The 12,500-nt window shown below is 38.3% G+C and overlaps 3 protein-coding genes across 4 annotated transcripts in view; 1 reads left to right on the forward strand and 2 right to left on the reverse strand.

Moving 5' to 3' along the window:
- LOC138059435 (DCN1-like protein 3) overlaps positions 1-452 on the reverse strand; it is a 1,904-nt gene extending 1,452 nt beyond the window's left edge. The window contains exon 1 of the mRNA XM_068905035.1: positions 1-452. This exon is cut by the window's left edge and continues 1,452 nt beyond it. Coding sequence (XP_068761136.1) covers positions 1-337 — 337 coding nt within the window. The 5' untranslated portion in view covers positions 338-452.
- An 869-nt stretch (positions 453-1,321) lies between these two features.
- Positions 1,322-12,500, forward strand: part of LOC138059434 (TGF-beta-activated kinase 1 and MAP3K7-binding protein 1-like) — a 16,849-nt gene continuing 5,670 nt past the window's right edge. The window contains exons 1-6 of one of the 2 annotated variants that reach the window (XM_068905034.1): positions 1,322-1,451; positions 4,294-4,546; positions 6,072-6,199; positions 7,014-7,211; positions 9,850-10,019; positions 11,302-11,675. In XM_068905034.1, coding sequence (XP_068761135.1) covers positions 1,407-1,451; positions 4,294-4,546; positions 6,072-6,199; positions 7,014-7,211; positions 9,850-10,019; positions 11,302-11,675 — 1,168 coding nt within the window. In that variant the 5' untranslated portion in view covers positions 1,322-1,406. Of the gene's footprint in view, positions 1,491-4,293; positions 4,547-6,071; positions 6,200-7,013; positions 7,212-9,849; positions 10,020-11,301; positions 11,676-12,500 lie in introns of both variants that reach the window. The other variant, XM_068905033.1, reaches the window with a different exon arrangement.
- LOC138059433 (uncharacterized) overlaps positions 11,887-12,500 on the reverse strand; it is a 2,807-nt gene continuing 2,193 nt past the window's right edge. The window contains exon 2 of the mRNA XM_068905031.1: positions 11,887-12,500. This exon is cut by the window's right edge and continues 1,534 nt beyond it. Coding sequence (XP_068761132.1) covers positions 12,464-12,500 — 37 coding nt within the window. The 3' untranslated portion in view covers positions 11,887-12,463.

Genomic DNA, 12,500 nt, shown 5'->3' on the forward strand with positions numbered 1-12,500 from the left:
CTCCTAAGTCTTGACAAAACTTTTCCATACCATCTGCCAGAATAGCGTCGTCAGTATCGTCTTTATACTTTGCAAATAACGCGTTTATCTTTGCAAGATCAACCTCTTGCTTTAAATGGGGAAACGTTCTTATAACATCGTGACAACTGTTTTTGCCACTTATGACACCTTTGTCAGGAACTTTGTTCTTGTGAGGTTCGTTCATTTTACCGTCGTGTTGTGGATACGAGTGATTGAACGGTCTGCTAGAAACTGTGTTTGTGGTTTGCTGAGAAGGTTTATGATGAGCTGTATCAGTAGTCGAGTCAGCCACACACACTGAACAGCACTTACCCATAACCTCAGACCTCAAATTCTTAGTCGGCGCTCGGGTACGTGTTGACTACTTCAAGCAACCTTGACACAAACAACGATGTCCAATATTTGTCGACGTAAAATGAGTGTCACAAACTTTTCTTGCGATAGACACCACGTGACCGGATGTCCCACCTTCTTAACTTCCGGTGAACAAACACTGTGCAAAGCTATCTGTGCATACACTCTTTTTTTTTAGTTTTCCTGCCCAGGCTGAATATTCTTATTTTTCTGCCGATTTTAGGCTGAAAATATTCTTGTATTATTCTTAAATTGTAGCTTATGACATTTCCGTTTTAGAATTTATTGGGGTATCAATTACAAGTGTTTGGTATCTAGATCGGTATCGCGTTACTCGTGCTCCATCGCTTTCGTTATTAAAAGAAAGAATTTGTCATAATACTTTTTTGCGGTTTAGTTTGTCTTTTGTGCTGAATAATGTGTTAAATGTACTGTTCATCGAACTGTCATTAGCGTTGAACATTTTGCTATAGCTAGTGCGTCAACTAGTGCAGGTTTTTTCGCTTTGTTAGTTTCGCCGTTCAGAGAAAGGAATAATTTTATACGGTTAAGTTAAAAACATAAAATTGTATTGTATTTACAGATGTTTCAACACCCAAAATTATATCTATCCTTTTCAAAATCTCAGCCCCTGCTTTATTCTTAAAATATTATTAAAATTTCGCAAATTTCAGATCCGCCTTGATATTCTTATAAAATGTATTTTTATTAAAAAACTTTCTTTCCTCGACCTCCATGTGGTGATAAAATACATTGAACTTCAAGTTTCATGTTTGTGAGGGGTATGTATGTAAAATGCCTCTTAAATCATTAACACTTAAATGATGCACGTGAGTAGCATTTAAGCACGTACGCGTACGAAATTTGATTTCTGATGAGCTGCACGTCATCTTTAGCAGAAAGTTTTTCATGCCAGGATGTACTGCGCGTGGCAAGCGTCGAAGGGGAACCGAGACGAGGCTGTCACAACCGTTGGAGGTTGGGCACAAAGAATGATGCTCGACCCAGCCTCCTGCGGCTAAGAAGATAATATGGAACTTTTTCCAGTCCGATCTACACCATCTTGTATAAAACAGGTAAAATCATTAATGGGAACGAAACGCTCCTCCACCATTGTAAGTACATTTATCAGCTAGAGGGCTGCCAGTGCTAATTTTCTCTTTTTTCGAGTTAAAATCCCAAGACTTTGACAGTATCGATGAGACATACACACCGTCCAGCTGATAACTAAGGGTACTTTCGATTGACCGTATTCCGGAATAGGAATACATGGAATACAAGTTACAAATTCATCCATTTTACGGAGATTCTTATGAAAATTGTCAAACGCCCGCTAAAATTCTATTTTAAAGGTATGTTTATTATCTTTGTTGCTTCAAAACACCAAACATACCGTTTTAAATTATCACTCCACGTATTCTTATTCCAGAATAGAGTCAATCGAATGCACCCTAAAAGACCAGGAAGTTTGTGTACTTTAAAATGTCTTACCGTAAGGGAGTTACCACCGTTCATCAGTGGGTCAGTTGGTTGAGCATCTGGCTTTCATGCGGGATGTTGCAGGTTCAAACCCAGATCAACCCGGATCAACACTCAGGATCTTAAAATAACTGAGGAGAAAGTGTTGCCTTTGTAATTTTATCCAAGCCTTCTTGGATAAGGGCTATAAACCGTAGGCCCTATCTCACAAATATCTTCGGTCTTCATAAGTTCCTCTTGGGACGTTAAAGAATCCACACACTAATCAAGAAGAGTAAGGGATGAAGTCCCCAGTGTCGTGGATGTCCTGTTCTCTCCAGCAGAAGTGGCGGTTTGGCAGTGATGTCTCTAAAAAGGCCTGTGGTGCATGAAGCCGCCTAAAATGTGGTTATCTGCTAACCGTAGTAACTCAGGAAGAACTTGTAAATAGAGACAATTACTGCTCCTTTGCTTAGCCCTACATTACCGCAGATAGTTTTGATTCTTTGGTATTGATTTAGTCTGTAAAAGATCTGGTATTGCGATTTCTTATTAAATGCTTACTCGAACTCAAGTTTACCAGTGTGTTTCTTAAACTCGCTTTTCACCAATGTGGCCCAGGTTTGATTCCTGAATTGACATCGTGTGAGGGTTGAGTTTTTTGGTTCTCTATTCTAGGTTGAAGCGTTATTCTTCCAGTACTTTTGTTTCCACCTCTTACTATAAACCAACAATTTTTATTTAGCTGATCTGCCTTGTGTTCATTTGATTTAATTTATTTTCTCCCCATTTTGACTGGTTCTCATTGCACTGGAAAAATGACAAAGAAATAATATTGCTCCAGAAAAAACAAAATAATGCTCAAATGGCACCCAAATCTTGCTTTTTTTAACCAAAGAATTGATCTTCTGTTGTTTATGAAATATTATGACCTGAGCAAGACATCAATGTTTTTCAAACAAAAATTACTTTAGATTTTGAAGTGTGGCATGTATTCAAACAGCAAACACTGACTCACACTCTGAAAAGGGGAAAGCAAACATGAATTTCCTTAACAAGAGTCATTCTTTCCTCATCGAGTTTCAATAATATTATTACATGTATTCAATTCCACAACCATAAAATAATCCTGGTCTTCTGAAACTGTTCTTGAAGACAACTATTTCTCTAAACTTGCCCACAGTATAAAGAAAGTGCTCAAATTTTTCCCAAAAACCAAGAAGTGCTGCAAAATTCATGAAAGACTGAAATAAAGTTATAGACTTTTTTATTGTTACTGTTATTATTGACAATAATAATAATTATAAATTATTAGAAAACTATTTGCATGTCATAAAATAAGGATAACATCTATTGTATATATTTCTGACTCATTCTTCAGAGAATGCTATTCTGTAGTTACTGCTGGGGATTTACCTAGGTAGGGGATAGTAACCCCGGGGGGGGGGGGGAGCTACTGCCATATATGGACTATATAGGTATGCCCCACTGTGAAGGGTATGGTTTTCAAGCAGTTTACTCTAGGATAGAGTATATAAATCATAGCCTTTTGGTCTAGAATAGGGTATCATTTTTTACGAACTGACCAGACTAAGGAAACCAGAAATTTCCACTCAAAAATATAAAAAATTCAAATTGGCAAAGTTTAAGTTTACATAAACTTACGTAAACAGTGTCAATAAATGGCTATCTTGAAACACCTCTGGATATTATTAACTGTCAAGAATCTGAATTTAGACGGAAATCGATGGGAGTTTACTCTAGTATAGGGTAGCAAAATTCAGCTGAACTCAGGGGCGGATGCCACATTTTTTGAAAGTGGGGGCCGAACAAGAATGGTAATCAGCGCGCGTTAGCGCGCCTCAGTAGCGCCTTAGGCGCTACTTTCTAGGGGGGTCTGGGGGCATGCCCCCCCAGAAAATTTTGAAAATTTGGGTACTCTGACACGCGCTGCGGTGCAATCTGGGACGTAACGTATCAGGATTCCATATTGAATAAAATTATAGGTTATGGTTATAATGATGCACGGTTTTTGACTCTTCGCTTCAAAGTCACAAAATATATGTAATTATATATATAGGCATTAGGATTTTACGTTGTTACAGTCTCTGTAAGATAGGTTGACTGTAGACAAGTATTTCGCATCCAGTCTTCTTCCTCATTTCGAAAGGATAATATTAGCGCCTGTAAGTTGAAAGTTTATCCGCCTCGGCCCCCCCCTAAATCCGCCCCTGGAACTAGCTCTGGTATAGGCTAAGAGTTCCAGGGTCCCAGTGGCACATCCCCACCCAGAACTTCTTAAAGTGCCCCCCGGGATAGTACCCTTGTAACATAAACTGTGAACAATAAAACATTAAATTTTATTTATATTTATATGGTAAGATTAAATGGGTAATCACATTGTACAGTTCCCTTGCATATAAAATTTGTTTTAATGACGTAATTCCTTTGCTCTTTAAGTCTCAGAGCCCCACAGAGAATTGGACAGATGATCTTCCAGTTTGTAAGTTGTCAGGTGTGGGTTTCTTAACAAATCAGAGGTATCGAGAAGATGGTGGAAGAAGAGAGGAACATGAGTTTGAGGATAGAAGCTTCCATTTCAATGTTGACGACACATATCTTTATGGTGTGTTTGACGGCCATGATGGGACACGTGCCTCAGATTTTACAGTGCAACGCCTCCCTGCAGAACTCCTGCTTGGGCAACTGACAGGTTTGTTATTCCACTTCAAACATAAAGTTAATTAAGGTCCATCAGAGCTGTGACGGGCACTGTGACCCCTTGTCACATCTTTTGCCATGCTTATGTTGGCTAAATAATTCACTGAAAAACGATGTCCCCATTAACCCTATTGATGTCCAAACCGGCCTAAACTGGCCAGACTTAGTATTTTACTCTGTCAATGGGGAACCCCTGGGAGTCAATGGTTTAAATTAATCAACATCAACAAATCTTGCTGTTGTGTCTCTGAAATGTGGCAATTGCTGTGAATTTCTCTGCAACCTACATGTACCAATTACTTACTAGAAATTGCTCCTGGTGTCTTGTTATCCTTACAGTCTTGCCTTTAACAACCTTGATTTGTGAACACACAATTATAGCATTAAGAGTTGCTTGGTTTCTTTTTTTTTTTGTGATCCTTGTGTCTCTGTGGAAGTTTTTTGCCGTATTTAAGGATTCTTCCTGTTCCACTGCATCATGATGTCACTGTGATCACCGAGGGACCATAATGAAGCCTAGTTCTGCATTGCCACATTTGCAGAGTACCTAGTCCAGTATAGTGACAAATAGGAAGGGAGTTAAGGTGTCTCCTTTTGCAGGACACCTGTTTTGACTTAAAATTCGTCACTGGCTAGTTTCACTATCCTGAATTTGCTGGATGCAATGAGATAGTTTCCAGAGTAAAGCCTCTGTTGGTTTATGTCAATTCATTTTTGCTAACCCAGAAAATGGCTTACAGATGTTGACAGTTCACCTGGCATGAAAACACAACTCTGTCTTTCCTCTAGTTGAGATTTTTTTACAAACCTTCTTTTCTCGCCAAGGACGTCTTGCATTTTATACATGGCTGGTAGCATTGCTATCTTGATTTTTTGAATAAGAAATTCATAACTATTGATTGATCAGTTTTTTTGGTAAGGGTAATGAATCCTATCTTAACCAACGAGGCAGCCAATATATTGACCAACTCATTGTCAAACTGTTGATCAAATTATTGTAAATACGTCGAGTTCTTATATTAGACTATTGTAATTAGTTAGCTCTAATTTTATTAATTGTACACAACCACATCAGCTTTGCTGAGCTTTTTAATCGTGTTTGAAATAAATGCTGTTATTATAACTGTCTGCCAACTGTTGGTCAACACATTGACCAATACTTACTTTTTTTTTCTTGTAATGTACAAACCTGCCCTTTGTCTGTTGTTCCCCTTGGAAAACTTCAAACAGGTGCCAGAGTACGTTTGAAAGTGGGGGCTGTAGGTTTTGGTATGGAACACAGAGGTGTGAGGTGAGATGGGATAGGTTAAGGAGAAAACAACACTGTAGAAAAAAAGTGGGGGCCCTCCCTCTTTGCAGCCACTTTCAAAGATTGCCTTGCGATGTTTTTTCTCCTCAGAGTTGCCCAATCAACGAGTGAAATAATTATCATTGTCTGGCTTTTCCAAAGCAAAATTCACAAGCATCTCTCTCATGGGTGAAAGGGTTAATGAATGCAATTTAACTTCCTTAATCAGCTAGCATGAATGATGATCAGATAAAGATAGCGATCAGGCAAGCCTTCATTGCAGTTGAAAAGGGTTTCTTCCAATCTTTGGATGATGCATTAGCAGAGAAAACAGAACTTCAGCTCCAGATGCCTGAGGTATGATATGGTGCAGACTGGTAATAGTTGATCCCATAAATTAATTTACTTAATAAATACAAGTTTTGTTATGGCGTGTCTGCAACGTAAGGCTTTTTAAATATGCAAGAGGCTATGGGTAGCATACACTTTGTTCAAAGGTTAGGAGTTTTAGGCGATTTATTTTTATTTTCCCATAAAGGTCACAGTATTTCAGTATTTTTTCATGTTGTAATATTCTGGTCAGTATGTGCTATCATTGTTTTGCAGTTTACTCTGATTTATGCTCAGTCTGCAGTCATTATCTCATACCTGTGTTTTATATCCAGTTCAATTCTGTAGTCCAAAGTCCACATTCCATGACCCAACTATATGGTTAAATGATTCATTAATAATAATTGGCTTTATCAGTTTATGTGATTTACATGTAAAAATTCCCCTATATTGCAATACCCACAGTGTCATCAGGTCTATACATGAGTGATTATGGCATTCAGTTTTCAAGCAATTTATGCAATATTTAATAGAGTATTCAGAGGTACATTTGACTTGGTTTTATTGTGATGCTTTGACGAATCGTGGTTTTTTTAGGTTTGTCTACTCCAGACTTAAACTCATATCATATATGTTGGTTCTTTGTTCCTTATTCTGATCTGAGAGGTTTTTTTAGAACTGGGTAATCCTTTTTCTAGTACTCAACTAGTTAATACTTAGACTTTAATTAAAGGGATTGCCATCATTATTGTTATTGTTGTAGTTATTATTATTATTATTGTTATTATTATTATTATTGCTACTATTATTATCATTATTGTTATTATTATTTGTCTTCTAGGGTCTAAGCTCTTATGAGGCATATCAAAACTTCCCAGAGCAAGTAACCAGGATACAGGCTTTACAAGACGAAATCAGTGGTGGAACAACTGCTGTGTTAGCTCTTATCTTCCAGAAAAAACTTTTTGTAGCTAATGTGGGTGACTCCAGGGCACTCCTCTGTAGGGAGACTCTAGATGGTAACCTGTCCGTACAACAGGTAATCTTGATCATCAAGAGATTGAAGATGATGATTAGTTTATGAGGTTGTGATCCTTCATTGAGCAATCAAGTTTTTTGGTAATGTTATTTTATACATACATACCGGTACATAATATTTAACAACTAACACAATTACACTAAACTCAGTTACATCACCAATAGAACCACACAAGGTTGCAGCAGGAAGTAAGCATGTTTTAGAAGAGGAAACAACAGGCAATGCACTTTTGTCCAGGCTTGATTACAACGTTTATTCTATGTTGAATTTGAGTGTTTATTCTCTTACAAGTTTTTGTGTGGGATTTCCCCACACTTTGTCAGCACCGGCGATGTGGCTGGCTTTATTTGTATACGAGAGCCAAGTGTTTGTCACATGAGTGTTTGTGTATGGCGGCCATTACTCTTCGCGGCTGTTGTCATTTGGCAAATTTTGACTTGTTATCCTCAGTGCGATGAATTTACAAGGTAAGGGAAGTCGTCTTCCTTTCAGACGTTTGTATTAAGCGAGTTGTGCCAGCTATATTGCAAGGAGTCATGCCTTCAATTTTATATCGGACAGATATAACATAATGACAACGGTAGTTACAATTAGTAATTTGAAGTTTCCTCTTTTAACTAAGACTTGCTGACATGTTGCATGACGGCACCAGTTTCTGTAGATTCGCAAGTTAAAAAACTAATGCCTTCAAACTTCCTGTCAAAAATTTTCACATTTACTGGTAATGTTAAAACAGAAAAGCTAATTAATTTGTAAAAGTATAGTTTACGTACTGGTTTGTAAGCTGGAAGCACGAATACTTTTAGCTGACAATTGCATTTGCCTGCTGATTTATTCAGCTTTATCATAAACAAATTCTCCTCTGCTACTAGCGACTGATTCCAACATTTCTGCTGATGAATAAAAGTAGACAGCATTTACCTCTTTGTCGAATGCAAATATTTCATGAGTCTCTGAAGCAGTGTGTTCATGCCTGAAGTGCATTGACTCTAACACATTTTGGCAGTTAATTGAAAAATATTTGGTGGCTGACAAACTCATATGCTCAAATGCACCCAATTGTAATGCGTTACAAGCCCTAACCTGCAAAATGTTTACTTCAGTGACTCTTAACTCTCAATCATCGACCCCTCCTTCCCCTGTGATAACTTGGGCCACGTCCAGCTTTGTCTGCTGACTGGGAAATACACAAACCACAGTAAATGGCATTTCCCATCTAATAGAACAGTGTAAATTTCCTTACCATTTGCCAAATTTTCCAGTTTTCAGTCTCTCATCAGCCAAAAACAATTGCAAATGGTAAGTGCCATCTCGTTGGGCTGGTGTGCTGATTTAGGAAAAACTGTTACCGTTATTCACCGGTCATCCCAATCGGTTTATTCTGACAAATGGTAAGCACCCCTAATTTCCTTGAAACTAGAAGTCCAAACAAGCTTCTCCCCTAACCGTTTTCTTGTCTGCAGCTTGGGGATTCTACAGAATCTTTTCTCAATATTTATCACTATAACATGACAAAATGTATTACATTTACTGTCATTCTAATCATCAATGTTTATTTGACTAAAATCCCACACAAGTATGCATTGCCGACCTATTTTTTAAATCAGGCTGCACATGAACTGTAGCCTGTTAGCCACAGACCAGGAGAAATTTAGACTAGAAAGATGTTGCGACGTGTTATTTCTTCAAGCTATCAAGGTGGACTTGGGTTTTTCTTATTCCTGAGCAACAACTTAGGGACTTCTCTTTTCTGTTTCTCTCTGTCCAAATTTCTTCGAGTTAAAAAATGGCAACCAAGCATTCCTTGTAGAAAGTTACTGCGATTTTCTTAATGCTGCGGAATTCATCTTCAGGCAGCAATGACCAAACTGCATTTTGGCTTCCATCAATAAACTTCCAATGCCAACCACTGGTGAAGAAATCAATAATCATTGGTGCGTGACCACCAATCAGTGTCTTTGGTTCCCACGGTACAGATTTGTACATTCGAGCTCAATGCCAAAGGAAAGCAATGGAATCTGTACGAATATCTTTACTGAAGAATTTCTGAAAGCATATCGTAATGGTATTCGATCTCTGAACTAAACAAAACTCCACTTCACTTTCTGGAGGTGGAATTGATCTTCCCGGCTATGTTTGGAAATTTGATTGATTTAAGCCAAAACGCAGTTTGGCATGTGGTGCCTGCAGGTGAGATTCCACAGAATTGTGAGAATCGCAGCAAGAGTTAATGTAATGCCTTTAAATTTGTGCCAATTCACAGTAATTCCTTTAAATTCTACCATGAAATTTAGAAAATGATTAACAATAGAATAGAAAGATGGAAAAGTAGATAGGTTTTGTCCTCCCTGGTTTTCAACCTATTGTTCTCATTTTTCATGCATGAGTTGGAATAGAGTGTTTTCACTCACGTGATCAGTAACCTTGTTTTTTTCCACCGAAACAAAAGAAAACGTTTGCTTGATAATATACTTCAATTCCCAGAGGATTAGCTGAGGACACCAGCATGGCCCAGCATGGCCCGCCGTGACGTCATGTGAAAACACTATAGCCGACACTACAGAATTCAAGTCCCATTTTGTTTCTGTGCTTGTGCTTAGCATATTGATTAACCAAAGGCCATTACTCTCATTTGTAGCTTAGTGTTGATCATGTTACAAATAACAAGGAGGAGCTGACTCGCCTGGCAAATCTTGGTCTCGACATTCAGCAAATTGTAAGGAACCACAGAATTGGAAATCAAGAGAACACACGAAGTATTGGAGACTATGGGGTGAAGGGTGGCTACAAAGACTTTGATATTCTAAGGTATAGTAGCACCACTTTTTTTGTCTTCTCTCAGTCCACATTGTTGTTTATCAAAAGTGCTGCTCTGATACAAGGCCTATGAGAGGCCTTCCAAGGGCTAGAGCCGACAAGCCACACAAACTATAAACTCGCAAAATGGAAACTTTACAACAAGCAACAGGGACCAGAATATGACACAAAAATGTCAACAGTAACATAAATACTAAACAAGAACAGGGACATTTAATACCTAACATATGCAGAAACAAATCTTATCAAGGCATGGATGCCACAGGAACCAGGTACCAAAGAAAATGACCATTGAGTTAGGTCACAAATATCCAGAAGGTAACATTGAACACTCAAGAATAACATTTGCAAACATGCAACAATAAAATCGTCGAACACTGAAGGAAGACAGCCATTTTTGGGCATGTTTGTGAGAGTGACATGGGCAGCACATGAGATGCAGAAAGGTGATACTGAGGCCTCCTATGAGGCAAAACTCTTAAGAACTAAAAACTAAATTGCTTACAAGGCAAACCTTTTGAAAGCTAAGAAAAAACCTTTAAACGCCACTCACAATCTCCTAAAGGGACTACCATCAAGAGCTTGTGTAATTCTGTGACAAGTTACCGGTTCATGGAGTACGTGGGGAAACACTGACATTAAACTTTACTAAAACTACCATGACTTTTAAGAGTTTCACTTCTGGCTACAGTCTATATAGGTTTGTACTCTTTTCTAGCAACATTTCAGGGTTGGGGAAAAAGTCTTAAAAGTAGGAGAACTAAAAAATCTGGACATTACCAGTGAGGACCTCACTCTTTGTCTTTTTACTGGTAAGTTGTAGGCTTTGAAAGTTCCAAAAAACTGTGAAAACCAGCCGGCGGTTTTGAAGGTGGGCGAGGGTGCATTTTGACACTGAATTTTGTGTTTGGTCCTTAAATCCCCTCTTATGTCTAGGAATGCACGCAGCCACGAAAACTGCAAAAATCGGGAGCCCTGTTACAAAACTGCGAAAATTACAAGAATTGCGAAACAAGAGATTTTTCGCAGTTTTTGGAAGATTTCTTTGTTTTCGTTCCGGCCCCTCCCCCCTCGGCCTTCCATCTTCTCTTAACTAAATTTACTATGTTTACGACGTCAGCCATTTTCTGCAATTTTTGTAATGTTCGCAGTTTTTTTTAAATCGTTCGCAAGTAGCAAATTTTAGTGATATTTGTAGTTTTTCGAGGTCATAAGTTTTTCTCCTTTCACAAGCACTAGGAATTTTCTCAGATTTTTCTCTGATCATTTTCAGTGTTGCTTCAGGAGAACCAGTCATCGCGGAACCCCATATTTATGGTGGAATTCCGATCAATGAGACATTCTATGCTTTGGTTCTGATGTCTGATGGAGTTTACCGTTCAATCGAAGAAGTTGCTGACATTGAAACCGACTCCAACGTTGAAGTTGTTAGTCTCGTCGTCGAAGAACTCCACAACCAAAACAACCTAACTGGTGTAGCTCAAGCTGTTATGGACAAAATAGGAAGGAGGCATCATGATACATACATGACCCAGTTGTCCAAGTGTCAGAAGAGAGATGACATGACGTTACTGATTAGAATTTTCAAGGAGGAAATAGCAAACAGCCTGAAGAGTCCGAGAGCTTCTGGCAGGCAGGCAATGTCAGGTTAGAAACAGTTTCTACTCTAAAGGCCCACCTTCAACCGACAGGCTTTTCGTCCTTTTCGACCGTTTGTCTTTGTTATGGAAATTCGCATTGCTTATTGTAGCGATCTGATTGGTTGAAATAGTAAAGCTAATCAGATGCCCTTTATCGCCTTAAGGTGGGGCTTTACCTGAAAAAAGCGCACTTTTTGTATAGCATGTAGCAATCACAGTTTTAATCCAAACCATAACAAACTTTATATAACTGGAAAGCTTATACTCCAAAGGTTCTGAAAACGAATGTTTTTATGCACTGCCAGCAAAAGTAACCTGGTACCAGGCTGTCAAAGGCACTACCCGCAGTGCAAAACCCTCTGGTACCTGAGAAAAGATTTCTCTTTGCAGACTTCACAGACAAATAAACTTCTTATGTTATTTCAAAGAATAGTACCTAATTGTTGATATGAATGGAGGATTTTGCAAAATTGTAAAATCACATGCCAAAAGAGCCATCTCAAGTTAAACCATCAAAATGTGGGGGATTTTTCATTGATCATTTTTTCCCCAGCAAGCCCTTGACAAATTCCCTCATTCATATCAATTCATTTAATGAGCACTAACTCTCCTGAAAATTTCAGGTCAATAGCTTAAATCTTTCTTGAAATATCTTTTCTCAAAGGCAAAAATCGCTCGTTTTGAGAAAACAGACTTAAAGTTTACAACAAATTATATATTATGATTGTTCGGGGAAAAGAATATCAGTGGGTGGAAAACTATCCAGATTTAGTTCTCAGAGGCTTAAGGGAGCCCTTAGAATCCTCCAGGGTCATAGCTTGGTCCATCAATT

Source organism: Montipora capricornis, chromosome 8 (assembly GCF_036669925.1).
Source record: "Montipora capricornis isolate CH-2021 chromosome 8, ASM3666992v2, whole genome shotgun sequence".
Classification (NCBI taxonomy): domain Eukaryota; kingdom Metazoa; phylum Cnidaria; class Anthozoa; order Scleractinia; family Acroporidae; genus Montipora; species Montipora capricornis.